Source organism: Callorhinus ursinus, unplaced genomic scaffold, assembly GCF_003265705.2.
Source record: "Callorhinus ursinus isolate GAN/ISIS: 27379988/994484 unplaced genomic scaffold, GSC_fseal_2.0 scaffold43, whole genome shotgun sequence".
Lineage (NCBI taxonomy): Eukaryota > Metazoa > Chordata > Mammalia > Carnivora > Otariidae > Callorhinus > Callorhinus ursinus.
This window is the reverse complement of record NW_027397105.1, coordinates 9,786,595-9,802,733: the sequence shown is the minus strand read 5'-3', so window position 1 is coordinate 9,802,733 and position 16,139 is coordinate 9,786,595. Positions and strand designations below refer to the sequence as shown.

The window sequence follows — 16,139 nt, the reverse complement described above, 5'->3', positions numbered from 1 at the left end:
GGGGGGGGGGGGGGGGGGGGGGGGGGGGGCGGGCCCGGGTGCAGACTCCAGGCGGCTGCTGGCTGATGAAAGACCAGAGTCTCCGAGGAAGCAGGAAGGGGTCTTAAAAGTGCCCCAGGGAATGGAGGGGGCCCCTGGGGTGGGTGTCCACACTGAGTGTGAGAAAGAGAGATGGAGGATGCACGGGGCCAACGGGGGTTCCCTAAAGACACATCCACGTTCCTCGTCCCTGCAGCCCGTGAACGCTAGCTCACTTGGAAAAAGGGTCTTTGCCGATGTGGTTAAGTCACGGGTTCTCAAGATGAGATCAGCCTGGGTTATCCAGGTGGGCCCTAAATCCAACGACAGGTGTCCTTTTAAGAGTCACAGAGAAGAAGGTGACAGGAAGCCGGAGGCAGAGATGGGAGCGAAGCAGTCCTAACCACTAGGGACTGGAAGAGGCAAACCATGAAATCGCCTCTACAGCCTCTGGAGGGGAGCCCGGCCCTGCCAACGCCTTGATGTTGGACTTCTGACCTTCCGAACTGTGAGAGAATACATTTCTGTTGTTCTAAGCCACCACGTTGGTGACCCTTTGTTACGGCAGCCCTGGGAAACTAATACACCCAATCAAAACAGAGGTGGTATTTTTCCCCAGGGGATGCACCAAGGAGGGCAAGTGGGCTGGGGACCCCTCCCCTCACCCAGCCCTGCCCACAGCACAGCTGTGGGCACCCAGGACCACTGTCCTCAGAAATCTACTTCCTGGGGGCACCTGGGTGGCTCAGTTGTTAAGCGTCTGCCTTCGGCTCAGGTCATGATCCCGGGGTCCTGGAATGGAGTCCCGCATCAGGCTCCCTGCTCAGCAGGGAGTCTGCTTCTCCCTCTCCCACTCCCCCTGCTTGTGTTCCCTCTCTCGCTGTGTCTCTGTCAAATAAATTAAAAAAAAAAAAAAGAATCTACGAAGATAGGATATATGAAACAATAGGTAGACTCCAAGAGAGAGGGGGAGGCAGGGCTTGGGGCTGGGCAGGGCGAGGACGGTGGAGCAAGAGGGAACAAGGGGGCTCAGACCACCCCCTGCAGGCGGCACGTGAAGTGTCTCAGACCCAGCAACCAGACCCCGGGCCCCTGTGCTCCCAAGGGTAAACCCGTTTCCGTGGCACCAAAGTGTCCTTAACCCAGAAAGGGCTGAATTAAACGGGGAGATACCGAAGCAAATTGAGTGCAGATAAATTTAGGCATGTACACATCTGGTATTTGACACATTAGTCATGTTTAGGAGGATTAGATACATTAGAGTCCCTAACAGATTAGCCTGGCAATTCCAATTTACAACCGGTCACTGAGTAATGGACTTTAGGTTTAGGATTTCCAGCAGAATGCTCAGAGAGGACCTGGCGGAGTTTGGGACAGTTTCGAAATGTTTATGGGGCACCTGGCTGGCTCAGTCGTGAGAGCATGTGACTCTTGATCTCGGGGTTCCAAGAGTACTGAGTTCAAGCCCCACTTTGGGTATAGAGCCTACTCAAAAACAAAAACAAAAACAAAAAAACAATGCCAAACACAAAAAACTCCATCTCTCGGGCGCCTGGCTGGCTCAGTCGGTGGAGCGTGACTCTTGATCTCGGGGTCGTGAGTTCGAGCCCCACGTTGGGCATGGAGCCTACCTAAAACAGAATGTTCAAGAGAACTTAATATTCATCCTGTTCATAGGCTTAATCTGTTAAATTTTAAGAACTGTTTAGAAACTTGGGGAAAGTCCTGCATTTTAGGAAGGCTGTTCATAAACTTAAGAAAGCTGGATGTGTGAAATCAGTAACATCACTAAGATATAGCTAAAGAAATTTAGTTACTGAAGTTATAAGCCCCACACCCTTAAATGCAATGGTTTAAATCTACTAACTTTATCAGCAGAATAATGGTATTTGGTTTTTTTTTTTAAGATTTTATTTATTTATTTGAGAGAGAGAGCATGAGAGAGAGCACAAGCAGGGGGGAGGGACAGAGGGAGAAGCAGGCTCCCTGCTGAGCGGGGAGCCCAATGCGGGGCTCGATCCCAGGACCCTGGGATCATGACCTGAGCCGAAGGCAGACGCTTAACCCACTGAGCCACCCAGGCGCCCCAGAGTAATGTATTTGTAAGTTAAACGTAAAATTGTAGTGAAACAGTAGGCTTTAAAATTACCACTTCAATATATGAAGTAGTAGTTGAGAAAACCCAAGCATCCACAAGTAGTGTGTGTTTGTATGTATCTATGCGTGTGTATGTGTGTATATGTGGTATGTGTATGTGTATGTGGTGTGTGTGCATATGTGTGCATCCTCCCTGCCCAACTTGCCTGCCTGGCTAAGGGGCGAGGGGTAAGGAGTGGGGTTCTCTGGTCCCTCCAGGGGTAGCTGGTGATTCTCCTGCTCCTCCTTGGCCGCCTGGCCCCTGCAGGGTTTTGAAGTCCAGCATCCTGCCGGGCTGGCCCTCTTTCACCTTGACCTGGGCGGCCCCTGCCCCCGGAGAGGGGCTTCACGGCCGCGTGTGGTGTTTTAATTCCGAAGTTTTTCAAAGTGACACTCTGCGTGAAACAGGGCCCTTTTTCTGGGGGCACCTGGGTGGCTCAGGGTGTTAAGCGTCCGACTCTTGGTTCCGGCTGGGGTCCCGATCTCGGGGTCGTGAGATCGAGCCCCTGGTCAAGCTCCGCGCTCAGTGGGGGTCTGCTTCCCCCTCTCTCTGTCCCTCTGCCTTTCCCCCTGCTCACACACTCTCTAAATAAATAAATAAAATCTCCTCCCCCCCCCAAAAGATACTTTTTCTTTAGAAAAATATAAATCAGCTGGGAGGTGTAGCAGGCCTGAGGAGGCTTTGGTCTTCTCCCCGCCACGGTCACCTAGATTCTGCTCAGGGCGGGACAGGAGACACCCCAGGTCCCTGTCCTGGGTTAGACCCCAAGTCACTGTGCGGTTCTGGGCAAGTCATCCCCTGCACCGGGCAGCAAGCTCACCTACAAATGAGGATCACACCAGCTCGTTCTTCCAGAAGAGTGAGCAGAGAATGGGAGAGAGCCGAGGGGGCCTTGGCCCCCAGAGGTTTGGAATACCAGGAATTCAACAAATAACCATTTCCTTTCTCCTGTCCAACGACGACGAGGACGCCGTGTGAGCCACTATGCTTTACGACTCTCTGAAAGGGGGGTGGCATTTGCACTAAACTCAGTTCCCGTGCCCCTGTTCACCTCCCCACATCTTGTGTGGCTGGGATTCTGCAGGAAGCCTGGGGCCAGAGGGTCCCTGAGGGCCCCTGGCTTTTCGACATTCTAGAATTCTCGGCACTTTGTCATCAGTCCCCGCGCCCTCCTGATCTCTCTGCTTGGGAAACGGTCTGTGTGAGTTGTTTATGCTTTCCGGTGAATGCGTTTGTCCCTCTCTGTGGTAAATTTTGTCTGTTGGAGATGGAAGCTCTGGTCCATTGTCAAAGAAACCGTAGGTGATGACAAAGAGGTGGAGGAACGACTCTGGCCCTGCTTCTGGCTCCTACCATCCCGTTTTCCAAGTAGAACAGACTTCATAGAAACAGCCCATTTCGCGGAGTGAGAAGCTGAGGACCGAAGGGTTGTTTCATACAGCAAGCGAGTAGCAGGGACGGGAGGGCCCCAGAGTCCCCCGAAGTTTCTAACTCCTTCTCTTTAGCCACCAACCCACAGAGGACAAGGGTATTAGTCAGGGTTCTCCAGAGAAACAGAACCAATAGGGGGTGTGTGTGTATGTGTGTGAGAGAGAGATAAAGAGATAAAGAATTGCCTCCTGTGATTGTGGGATCTGGCAAAGCTGACGTCTGTAGGGTAGGCCAGCACGCTGAGGACCAGCTGATGTTGCAGTCTTGAGTCTGAAGGCAATCTGCCAGTCTTCAACTGATTGGATAAGGCCCACCCCCGTTCTGGTGGGCCACCTGCCTTACTCAAAGTCTACTAATTTCAGTGTTAATCTCATCTAAAAATCCGTTTGCGGTGACATCTAGCGTTGTGTTTGACCAACACTGGGTACCATGGCCTGGCCCAGCTGACACACAAAAGTAACCATCACAACCAACTGAGGGTCTTTACCGCTTTAAATCTCTAGGTCAGAGCCAAGGCCCAGGCAAAGCCTCCAAAAATCTGGGTGAGCCGAGATGAGTCACGCTGGAGAAGGGACCCGGCCTGACTCCAGCTCACTCCCAACTCCAAGCAGGAAGTGGCGTAGAGGGAGGAAGGGGAGATCCCCCAGGGTCCAGGGCCCAGTGGGACGCCTTGCCTGTGCCTCCGCGATCAGCCAATTCCCCCAAGGACTTTCCATGATCAGCCAATTCCCCCAAGGACTTTCCATGATCAGCCAATTCCCCCAAGGACTTTCCATTCAGGATCGGTGACTTCGATGGCCTGTCACTAAGGAGCTGCATGTCATTCTCCGGGCAGAGGGGAGGGCAGACGCCGGCCCGGGAGGGTTGCCGCAGCTGTGGTCTCTGAGGGCTCCCCAGCAGGGGCCCCAGCCAGGTGGAATCTTCCCCATCCTAAGACCCTGCTCCTCAGGGCCTTGTTCTCCCTGAAGGTGGAAGGACCAGGGCTACAACCAGCAGCAGCAAGAAGGAATCTGTGGGACTTACAGGCTATAAAGGAAGCGGGGGGGCCTTGGCCTGCTTTCTGGGAGGTCACTGAGTTTGTCCACAGCTTCCTGGGACCTTGAGAGGGAGGGGTGTGGGGGGAGGTGAGAGGGCCAGAGCTGCAGGCCCAGGGAAGGCTCAGAGCTCTCCAGCACGGTCGTAGGCCTCTCTTTCCATGCTGGCATCCCTGCTTTCTGCACGCACGACTTCCCTTGGTGGACCTCTTCCCTCCAGAGCATGGCCCAGACGGGACACCTGGGAGCGCTGTGCTGCACACCTGCCCTCGAGCGTCCAACCCGGTGCCCTTGCTCCTTTGGGCTTCCTGACCGGCCCCTTGCTAGTTTCTAGAACAGCTTCTCTACTTCCGTCCCAACACCCCTCTCCTTGTCAGGCATGGCCCCCTCCCCCCCCCCCCTGCTCCCCCCCCCCCCCCCCCCCCCAGAGTGCCCACTTCTGGGTCCTGTCTTTGAGATGCGTCATATACCAAAAACATTTCTGTTCTTCTCGCCCTGCGTGATGGATTCTCTACCAGCAGGTGAATTCCAGAGAGATGGGAATTCTTGGAATAGGTACCTTGGAACCTTTATTTTATTTTCTTCAAATTTTTATTTATTTATTTGTCAGAGAGGCAGAGCATGAGCAGGGGGAAGGGCAGAGGGAGAAGCAGGCTCCCCGGTGAGCAGGTGCAGTGATCCCAGGACCCCAGGACAATGACCTGAGCCGAAGGCACATGCTTAACCGACTGAGCCACCCAGGCGCCCCCGTAACCCTTTTTGTGTCTGAGTTTCCATATCCAAGAACCGTAGCCCTCCACACTCCTGATGGTCTCTGGGCCACCAGCAGTCTGGAAACCTCAAGGGCAAGGATCCTGCCTCAAAGTGTTTCCACCACAAAACTCCACGACTCTAGAAGGAAGTGGAAGATATAAATCTGCAGTTGAGAATAATAAAAAGTTCAGAAGACCGGCACATCCTAGGAAAAATTACATCGGATGGAATTATTTCATGGGGAGATATGGAGGACATTTACAGGGAATGGGAAGCATCCAGACCTTATTTTCCCTAGAACTAGTGGCGGGGGGGGGATGGAAACGGTCTGGGAAATTCCCGGATCCCTGGGACACAGGAGGGGCCAGAGCCCGTGGGAGCCCAGCCAGGAAAGACACCATGATGCCCCTGCTTGTCCGTTGGTGCTCCTGACTGGGTCTGATTCCAGACCCACTCAGGATGTTTTTGATTCTGTCTGACACCCTTTGAAAGGCAGGAATGTTGAGCCAGAACCTTATAGAAGATGCCCAACTGCTCTAACTCCCCAATTAAGGAAGAAGAGGGCCAGCATCTGGCTCAGAGTCAGAAATCATGTGCTGGCTGACACTTTACCACTCCCTGCCTTAGGTGATTTGGGAAGGCTGTTTTGGGGAGATGAGTGGGAAAGGGGTGAGGCTCCTGACCGGCCTCAGCTGATAAAGACTGAACTTTTGTGCGCTTTTGCCAAGGCTGTCAAGCACAGCTGTGCAGGGTGTGTACTGCAACAAAGGCGTCCGGGTGGTGCTGAACTCACCAAGATTTGACTCTGGCTCTGCCAACTAGGGGGTGTTCTCTACCTCTCACAAGGGAACTGGATCGACAAGGAGATGCCCTACATCTCCCTGAAAGAAACCAATGTGATGAGGCATCCTTGGGTCACCTGGATTCACCTAATGGCCTCCACACCAAGAAAGTCCTTGGTTTCCTTAGGCTGCCGGGAGCAGGGGAACCACAGGAACCCCTTTCTCTCTATCCAATTCCTCCAGGGAGGGGGAAGGGGCAGATTCAGCCCCTTGGTTCTCTAAGGACATTCAAACCCCAGCCTTTCCTGTTCTCTGGTGGCTGGGACACAGGATCACAGCCAGGAGTGAGCCAATGGGACCACAATAGGCAAGATGGTCAGGTGGCCCATTAGAAGGCCAGAGGTCTGACCCAGCACCTGGGGCCAGGTGGGCCTAGAGCCCCTCCCATGCTTCTTTCTCAGTAGCCTCTGCTTTTATTCTCTTACCTACACAGGGAGAAAGTGACAGCCCCACGGGAAGGCCATCAGGAGCCCTAAGTAAGAGACTGTAAACCAATCTCGGCAAAATCTCAGAGTCACACTGAGTTTACTGTATCACACTGGAGTTTGAATCTTCAACACCTGGGTCCTGACGGGTGCAAAGGAGGACACCTCCCAGGGTGGCGGGCCTGAGCGGGGTCTGAGGGTGGGGAGGAGAGCAGAGTCAGGCAGTTAGTGGATGGTGACATTGCCAGGAAGGACGGGGCTGGGCGGGGCGAGGCAGCCTGGCATTCAGCAGAGGGCTGCCTGCCCTGGTCCGGTATCTGAGCTATGGGCGCAGGCCTCCAGGACAGGGGGGGTGGACAGTTCCAGTCTATGTACCGGGAGTGCAAACCAGAAAGACATGCTCTGTTTCCAGCTGGGATTCCTCTGGGACCGTCCAACTGATCACAGAGCCATCCCCCCCTCCCGTACCCTGTTGCTCTTATCTCCCTCTTCCTCCAGCCCTCCCCACAGTCGGTACGGGGCGGGCTGTGTGTGTGTGTGTGTGGCCCTGCTGCAGTACAGTGTGTGCTGGGCCAGACGTCCAAGCTGACGTCCAGGGTGGGGTGGACTCTCCCGGGCTCCGTCAGCCCCTAGCACCGTGCGAGGGAATCCTGCCCCACTCCTGCCTCTCTGCGTGGGGCCTGAGCCCGAAGCACCAGGAGGCAGTGACCGCATGGACAGAACTACGGGCACCAGGGGCTATGGAGGAAGGGGGAGCGGGATGCAGGCTCTGAGCGCCGGCTCCCTGCAGGTGGATGGTACGCTTGCGTGGGGAGGGCTTCCCGTCTCCCCTGGGGGTCCTACCCCGGATGGCCTGCAGCTGTGGCTGGGAGCTCCCCGGGGAGAGCAGCTGTGGGGAGGTGGGGTGCCTGGAGGGGCACAGAGAGAGCCGGAGCTCCCTGTGGGGGCACTGCTGTGCCCTTGGGGAACCCAGGCTGAGGGCATGGGAGGGCCGGATGCACGGGAGAGGGCCAGACCTGAGCACCAGGGCTGCCGGGAGGGGTCGTTTGGGGCAGGTGGGGCGAAGCCCCAACTAGGAAGTGGACGGGAGGGTGGGCTTCCTGCCGCCTCCAGGCTCGGTGCGGGTGTCCACTTGGGAGCCCTGCGGGAGTGCCGTGTGCCCTGCCCCCCTGGATGCCCCCACTGCCACCCCCTGTGGCCACTCCTCTGGCTCTCTGCCCAGCCCAGCCTCCCTGCATCTGTGGCCAGACTCAACCACAGAGCGGGCATCTGACCAGCTACGGCGGACTCTACACTTACTCGCTACCATCCACAGTATCAGCCGCTCCTCTTAGCCCCCTAAAAACGAGCACCGTGGCTCACCCGACTCTTCCCACTTCACCCTGGGGCCGCCCACCCCTGTAGATGCTCAGGACTCTTCCCACTTCGCCCTGGGGCCGTCCACCCCGTAGATGCTCAGGAAGAGCGTCTGCCGAGTGAAAAGAACCGAGCACTAGTACGGCCAGGTTGCAGAGGGTGCTGGGCAGGGGTCTTGCCCTGAGGACAAGGCCCCCGGCTCTGCCTGGGCTGGGAGCCTGGGTCTCTGGGGGTAGCAGAGAGGCACCCAGGAGGGGGCCTACAGGAGGGAGGGGAGAGAGGCAGCTGTGAGGGGGGCCCAGGCAGCCTCCCCGGGGGCAGAGGAGGTCGGAGGGGAGGGGAAGCCTGAATGAGTCCCACAGGCACCAGGTCCCAGCAGGGCCTGGCCAAGCCTGGGGACAGGCCTTGTTCTCTCTCCTGACACCCCGGGTGCAGGGCTCACAGGACAACACTGCCTCTGTCAACACTGGTCTTTGCTCACGCACTGACGCCCAGAGCTACGGGAAGGTGTGCAGGTCCCCTGCTCTGGCTTCTGCCCCCCACGCTGCGCGACTACTCTCTTCAGTCAGCAGAGGGTTGGGTCGGCTAGGACCACTGCATGCACGACAGGCCGGACTCCGCAGTGGCCAGTGTGGGGGGTGTGTAGGGGTCGACCCCAGAGCCCCAGGGGGCTGTTTCCCTCCAGGAGCCCCTCCCTGTGTCCCGGCTCTCTCACACTGGCTGAGGACAAGGGAGAGACCCCGGGGCATGAATGTTCATCTGGCTTCAGGCCTGGAAGAAATAAGTGACCACAGATGGGAATGGATGGGTCTTGCGGAAATCACGGGAGCCTGGTTGGAACCTGAGTGGTGGGAGAAGACCTCAGGGCCATCTCAACCATACACCCCTTCGTTTTGCAGATGGGGGCGCTCAGGCCAGAGGAGGGAAGGGTCTGAGCTGGGACCAGAACCGAGGGCTCCTGGCTGCCAGTAGAATGTGGCCCACCCCTGCAGAGCCCTTCCACTGGGCCATGCTAAATGGCTGCCCAAGGGTCGGCCTCTTGGGTCCTCACCATCCCTCCAAGCACTGGGGGGAAACATTATGAGTGCAGTTTGGTTGCCGGCTGTCTCCCCCGTGCTTAGAACAGTGCCTGGTGGCAGGCGCCTGGGTGGCTCAGATGGTTAAGCGTCTGCCTTCGGCTCAGGTCGTGATCCCAGGGTCCTGGGATCGAGTCCCACATTGGGCTCCCTGCTCTGCTGGAAGCCTGCTTCTCCCTCTGTCTCTCACTCGGTGTCTCTCATGAATAAATAAATAAAATCTTAAAAAAAAAAAAAAAGAACAGTGCCTGGTGGCATAGGCACACGACCGTAGAAAAGATGATGGATTAATTCCCACGGTCTTCTTTTTTGCTCATCTCCTTTTCATCTTTTGCTACAGTGATTATTCAGGGCTTTCATAATATTAAAAAAACCCATCTTTTTTTTTTTTTTTTTTTTTTTTTTACTGTAAGCACTAGCCTGCCAACCTCCCAAGACTATTTAAGGAGGAAAATAAACACGGGAAAACGCTTTATGGACTAGAAAGCGACGCGCAGACAGGAGGGGCCTCTCCAATTGCCGGCCCTCTGGCTCAAGGCCCCGGAGCACCTAGCAGAAGACTGAAATGAGCTGGAGCCCTTTCTCGACCTCCGCCAGCCCCTTCTGTCCTCCTGCCGTGGAGGCTGCCGGTGTGCTGCAGAAGGGTAGCTGACCGGGGGTGGGCCCACTAACAAGAGGCAAAGAGTCTGCTTCTTGGAAGACACGGAGAGACACACACGAGCACAAAGAGAAGCCGAAGCAAGGGATGGGCGCGGAGGGCTGAGCAGGGGCAGGGGACAGCCTGGAGGTGGGCACCGGCCCCAGACCCCAAGTGAGGCCACCTCTGCAGGCGACACCTTGCTCTGACACCCCACCCCACCCCCACCCTCCCAGCCGGACTCCTGCGTCTATGCTGCTTAAGATAAAGTTAGAAACATCGAAATGCCACATCCCTTTGAGCAGCAGCTGAGTTAAAAAAAAAAAAAAAAAAAAAGCTGGGAAATGCTCCCAGAGAGCCACGTGGGCACTGCTCAGGGCCGGTGGGCGGGGTGGGGAGGAGAATGGGCATGGTAACGAGCACCCCCGCCCCCCAACCCCTGCTCCCTGTGCAAGGTCACCGTTCTCATCAGGACAGCCAGCTCTCCTGGTGACAGTGAGCCCAGGATACAGTGATTGAGTCGATCTTGGACAGCTGGGCTCCTCTCCCACCCCTCCAGGTTCTCCTCATGAATGAGGCTGCCCTACAGCCGGCGAGGGAGGGGTGGGGGGGATGGAGCGCGCGGCTGAGAGTGTCCTTTCCCTCACGGGTCCCCCACAGCGCTGCTCTTGGAGGGAAAGGGGGGGCAGATAGCTGGCGGGGATCCCCACTTGAACGGGGGGATCTCCTCAGCCGTTGACCCCACCCCTTGAGCATCCCGGTGCGGAAGCCGGAGAAAGATCCTCATCACCCAGGTGACTCTTCTGCAAGGTGACTCGCACCTGCAGGAGTGGGGGCGGGGCAGAGAAGCCTCTGACAGCCTGCGAGGGGCGGGGGGCAGCGGCAGTGTCAACTCTGCGGGTTGCTGGAAGGATAACCTGGCCCCATGCTTGGAGTGGAAACACTCCAGAAGTCTGAGCCAGACCATGCTGCCTCCTGACACAGAGTTCTAGGAGCAGCAGTCTGGGGGGAGTGTGCCCGAGAAGTCTAAAACCCATTCAGTGAGGATTTCTGGAAACCCCACCGTGCCCAGTAACGTGATCTATGGCATCTGCCCCAGGAAAGCACGAAGGGAAATGAAATGACTTCGGGGAAGGGGGGTGGTACACCATGCACCAAAGAGGGGTGCACCAAGGTGGGGTGTCCATGGATGGCCCCCAGGGTATTTTGGGAGCCCTGAAGACAAAGAGCAAAGCAGAGGCTAGTTATCTCTGAGGAGGTGGACATTTGTTCCAGAAAGCAGGAGCTTTCCTGCCCAGCTCCTAGCCCTGCTGTGGTGGCTGACCATACAGAGGCTGCCGTGTCTCCGGTCTTGTAAACCAGCAAAGCAGGGCCTGGCACGGGATTCCTTCTGCATCTTCATAAACTGGAAATGTCTGCGCCCAGCCCAGTCAGAGAGCAGTGGATTTTAAAAAGGGATGTTTCTCTTTTGTGGACGAAAGGAACATGATTCAGCACAAGCAGCAGATCAGGAACGGGGAGGCCAGGCTCCCCTCCCGCCACCTCTGCAGAGGCGCCGGACTGCACCTGTAGGATGGGATCCCCGAGGTGCCCATGGAGGCCTGGGCACTGGGCCACTCCTCTCTCCAAGAACACCACCCCCTGGCAGGCTGCCACGGACAGCCAGGCCCCGAGGACACTGCTCCCAGACATCCAGCCACATAGGAGGCAAACGTGTCACATCTCATGACCATACTAAGCGCCTAGTGGATAAGCCCCCAGATGCAGAGCTGTGGCTGGGGATTCGAGAGCATTCTGAGGACACACAGTGACAGTGGGGGCTGATGTATAGCTTCACGGTGCACAGACTGATTACAGAATGTCACAGGCCTGTGGGTGTTCAATACCATGCCAGGGACAACGGTGGTGGCGGGGTCTCGGTGCTCAGGAAGCACGTGACTTAGTCTGACCAACAAAGTCTATGTCAGGTGAAAAACCATATGCAGATGATTAATTGCTCCCCGGTGTTGTGGGACCTAAAAGACGAGTGAATCTCAGAGCCAAGGGCTGACATGAAAGCTGGCCTCAGAAAGGCAAGGAGCATTCACTGGAAAGAAGGAAAGGCATTCCAGGTCAGGGAAGGATCAGATCAAGGGCAAGGGTGGGGGGCCTCCCTGTTTGGTGTCTGGTGGCCTTCCAAGTGACTCACTGAAAGAGATTTTCTTAGGTGGGTTGTCAGAGGTAAAAGGAGACCTTCAAGGCCATTCTGTTCATCTTTCTGACTCCAGGTGGGAAACACCTGTCCAGTGTCCAGGTCCCTAGGGAGCCTCTAAGTGCTTGTCCACTATTCAGCCCCTCTGGGAAGCAAGTCACCCTAGGCCCCGGTGGCGGGGGGGGGGGTTCTTTTTTTTTTTTTTTTTGCATTAGCTGACAAGGCTCATTCTCCCAGGTATAGAGTAAAGCCAGTAGACTGAACCAGGCGTCCAGGCCCAAGCCACACTATTGGATGGGACTGGACAGGCCAACCCTGGAACAGCTCTGCCCAGCAGGGCTGCACCATACTGAATGGCAATAAATTGACCTAATCAGATTGTCTTTCAGGGAATGCAGGGACGCATAGTGAACCTGAGGAGGTGGGCCAGTTCAGCTTGGTGTATCCTGGGGAAACGGACCCCTCATTTCAGTGTCCCATGAAGCTGGCCAACAACCCAGACTACTACAATCTGTGGGCCTCAGAGAGGCCGCTGGGCTGAAGAGGGGACAGCCCATCTCCCCCATAGCCTGGCATTTGCCTTCTCTCCATGCCTGAAGGCACTTCTTCCCCAGGGCTCCTTATAGATGGCAGGCCTGAGCCCAAGGCTTAGGGAGAACGGTCTGGGGAAGGGTCAGGCCTGCAGCAATGGAGCCCAGGGATGGGGAGAGGAATGGCCTCCTCTATCCACAGCTGGCTTCTTTTGTCCCCACCTGTTCCCCACGCCAGACTGCTTCTGAACGTGCCCTGAGCTTTTGATCTACATGGAGCCCTGGCCAGGTCGACAAGATCCAAAAACTCTTTGGGCCTGGCCTGAGAGAGGATACCATAGACTCTGTCCGTAGCCTGGCCAGCCCCAAAGTAGGGCAGAGTCTCTTGTTTCGTACCACTGCCATGAGAATGTATCTTGATTTGCCAGCCAACTCAACCTCACATACTTTGTAGCATTTGCTCTGCTCAGTCCTCCAGCTACTCTTTGGGAAATGAGGAAACAGAACTCAGGGGGGTTATCTGCTGGGGTCCAAGGTCAAAGCAGACTAAGGACTGGAAGGCAAGCTGCCTGAGCTGATCCTTGGCCCCAGGCTCTTCTCACGAGTACACTGCTCCTGCAGAAAGAGGGATCGCTCTCCTCCTTCAGGGCAGCTTCCTGGCATTCTGCCTGAACCCCTGAACCCCAGCTCAGGATCGTTAACATTAACTAAAGCCTCCTGATACCTCTCCAGCAAGTGCCGAGCACCAACTGACCCAAGAATCTCCGACCAGGGAAACTACCCTCCTGATCTTACAGGCAAAAGGGGGGCATTCAGAAGCAGTGACACCAGCAGCCGCCACAAACTGCCACACAAGGTCCTGAGGTCCCTGTTTCCAAATGCCGAGCCCGGAGCAAGTCACATAGTGGGGGAGGTGTGGTACCAGACTGGAGCACATATTGAACTCGGGGTCTGCGAACACTCTGGAATTCTTGTAAGATTGTACGTGTTGGTGCATTGGTCTGGGAAGAGTGTCCATAGCTCTTTGGGGCTCAAAATGCTCAGGGACTTGAGGCTGAGAACCACAGGCGTCGAAGATCCCAAGTCTCCTCCAACCCTAGAGCTCATGGCCTACCCAGACCCACCTGGTGGGGGGGGGGCTTCCTCTCAGTGGCTGCTCATTCCCTTTCTGAACATCACCACCTCCACACTGGAGGAGCCAACTGGAAAGGAAACACAATTTGGGAGAAAGAGCCACCTCTTTGCACAGAGCCAGCTCGACATTCCTCTAAAGAGCCTCAGGGTCCTAGAAAACAGCCCCTGTGTCTCACGGACATTTGGACACCTGGGCTCCCCTCTCACACCACCCAGGGTCCATGACCATTTCTGGGAGAAGCCCTGATCCGTATGTTCCAGGCAACAGGACAGGTCTCCAGGCCCCTCGGGCAGGCCCATCGCTGACTCGGGAGACTCGGGAGAGACCCGTGGACCTCACCCACAAACCAGAGGTCAAGGGAGCCTGACACAGGCGCTGGAAGGCAAGTTATCCTGCTGCTTTCACAGAAAAGGGGCAAGTCTGATTAACCCCATCCTGCCCCCCATCAGTCCTTCTAGTCTTGTCACTACAAAGCGTGTCAGGCCACAGACAAGACCAACATTTCCCAGGAAATGCTCCCTGTCTCAACAACCCCGAGAGGCCACAGGAACTTATCTACTCTCCAAAAACCAGGGAGAAGTTCAGCCTCAGGATGTGCAATCACACTCAGTTTCAGAGGGACTGGAGGAGCAACAGAACCTTCTTAATGTCTGGTGTGTGTAATGGGATACGATGGTCTGGAAAATCCATCATTCTGTTTGAAAGCAACAGAGTTTCCATAGAGGCCATCCGCTGGTTTCCCATTTTCAAAAGACAGAGAAATACACATTGTTGAAGTTATGCCATGCATAATGTCATCTTTCTTTAATGATTCAATTTGGAGAAGAAACCTAGGATCCAGCAGCATCTCAGGCACTGTTCTGGATGCTGTGTGGAAAAGTGAAGGCAAGAGCAGTAGCCCCACGTCTTCCAAGTCCCCAAGCCCCTGCTTCCTTCTCCCTTCCTTTTCCCTGCGCAGTGCACACCTTGGGAACACAGTCCACGGTAACAGCTCACCAGATACAAAAGTTGTGAGGGTGCTACAAAATCCTGGAGGGATTGTGTCTGATTAGATTTTGGAAGCGCCTCCAAGGAAGGCGCTCCTGCAGCCTCCTTCATTAGAGACAGAGAAACTTTAGAAAGGCCACCCGAGGTCCCCCCTCCTGGGTCTGTGGTGGACTCCACCATGGTTGGGGTCAATCGAAGAGGACTATGGGACCTGGACTTGGTTACCCCCCAAAGCTGGGCCAAGACAACTTGTTTGGTGATGGAGGAGACACACCCTCCTGCCTCTCTCTCAACAAAATCCATGGAACAGGGGGCTCACTTCCCTCAAAAGAAAGTGAAGGAGGAAAACAAGCCGGAGACGTGGATGACAGCATCCGCCCAGGGCAGCTCCAAAGCAAAGGGGACTGGCCAGATCTGCAACGTCAGTCCCTAACCAACGGGACAGGGACAGGAAAGGCTGAAGGCAGAGTGCTGGCCGCCTTCTGAAGTTCCTGCAGCCAGGTACTCACATAGGAAACCAAGGCAGCTCCCCCCTCCCTTCTCTTCACTGTTCAGCAGTGGCTCCTGGCTGAGCACCTGTCCAAGTAAACCAGGGGAGATAAACGCTGCCTCCTGCCTCAACCGCAATCCAGGATGCCTCCCGGGTGGGCGAATGACCTCGCGACTGGCACCTCACCAGTCCCAGGGCTGTGCCCTTGGACTCCCCCCTGGGGAAACTGACGACTGCGCATTCCTTGAGGACCCTTGGTGACTGCCAGCGGATGGAGAGGAAGAAAAGCGCCCTGGCCCAGACTAGGCATCCCTCCCCGCAACCGCTCCCACCGCCCATCCCTGGGACCTGCCTCCCTCTCCGCATGTGGAGGACAGAGAAGCGGGGACATTATTCCAACAGGTCCCCTGCAGCCGGGCCTCACCCGGCCAGCCTTCCTCCGCCCCGCCCCGAGGCCTCAAATTCAGCGGGAGCGCCGAGGCACCTGCTGCCAGACCCGCTCCATCCCCGCGAGAGGGGGCCCTGGGCGGTGCCCTCGGCGCTCCGGGCCTGCTCGGCAAGGGGCTGGGCGCTCCCGGGGCCGGCGCGCCCCCCCGCGCCCCCTCCCCGCGCTCACCTGGCGCAGGTGCTGCAGCAGCGTCCCCGCCTCCTCCCGCCGGCCCTGGCGCACCATCCGCAGCAGCTCCTGGACCATGCCGACGCGCCGGTGGTAGGGGGGCAGCCCCGCGCCGGCGCCCGCGCGCCCCGCCTTGTCCCCGGCGCGCAGCAGCAGCGACGCCCAGAAGTCCGGCCGTTCGCGGCGGGGGCCGGGCGCCGCACCGGGGCTGGCTCTCTCGGCCAGGCTGCCCTTGGTCTGCCGGGTGCCCATGCCGCCGCCGCCCGCCGGCACTGCCCGCGCCCGGCCGCGACGCAGCGTCCCCGGCCCGCTGCCCGCCCCTCGGCCGCCCGGGCGCGCCCGCCTCCCGCGCGGCAACTTTGGGGGAACTGTTGCGCGCGGGCGGCGCGGGGGCGGGGGCGAGCGGCTGCCCGCGCTCCCCTCGTTCCTCCCTCCGCGCTCCCGGGGCGCGCTCCCCGGGCGCTCGCCGTCCACCGGCCCC

The 16,139-nt window shown here is 57.1% G+C and overlaps 1 protein-coding gene across 1 annotated transcript in view; it reads right to left on the bottom strand.

The window, feature by feature from the left end:
* Positions 1-16,036, bottom strand: part of LRRC75A (leucine rich repeat containing 75A) — a 41,749-nt gene extending 25,713 nt beyond the window's left edge. Inside the window, exon 1 of the mRNA XM_025863948.2 lies at positions 15,659-16,036. Coding sequence (XP_025719733.1) covers positions 15,659-15,910 — 252 coding nt within the window. The 5' untranslated portion in view covers positions 15,911-16,036. The remainder of the gene's footprint in view (positions 1-15,658) is intronic.
* Positions 16,037-16,139: the final 103 nt, after the last annotated feature.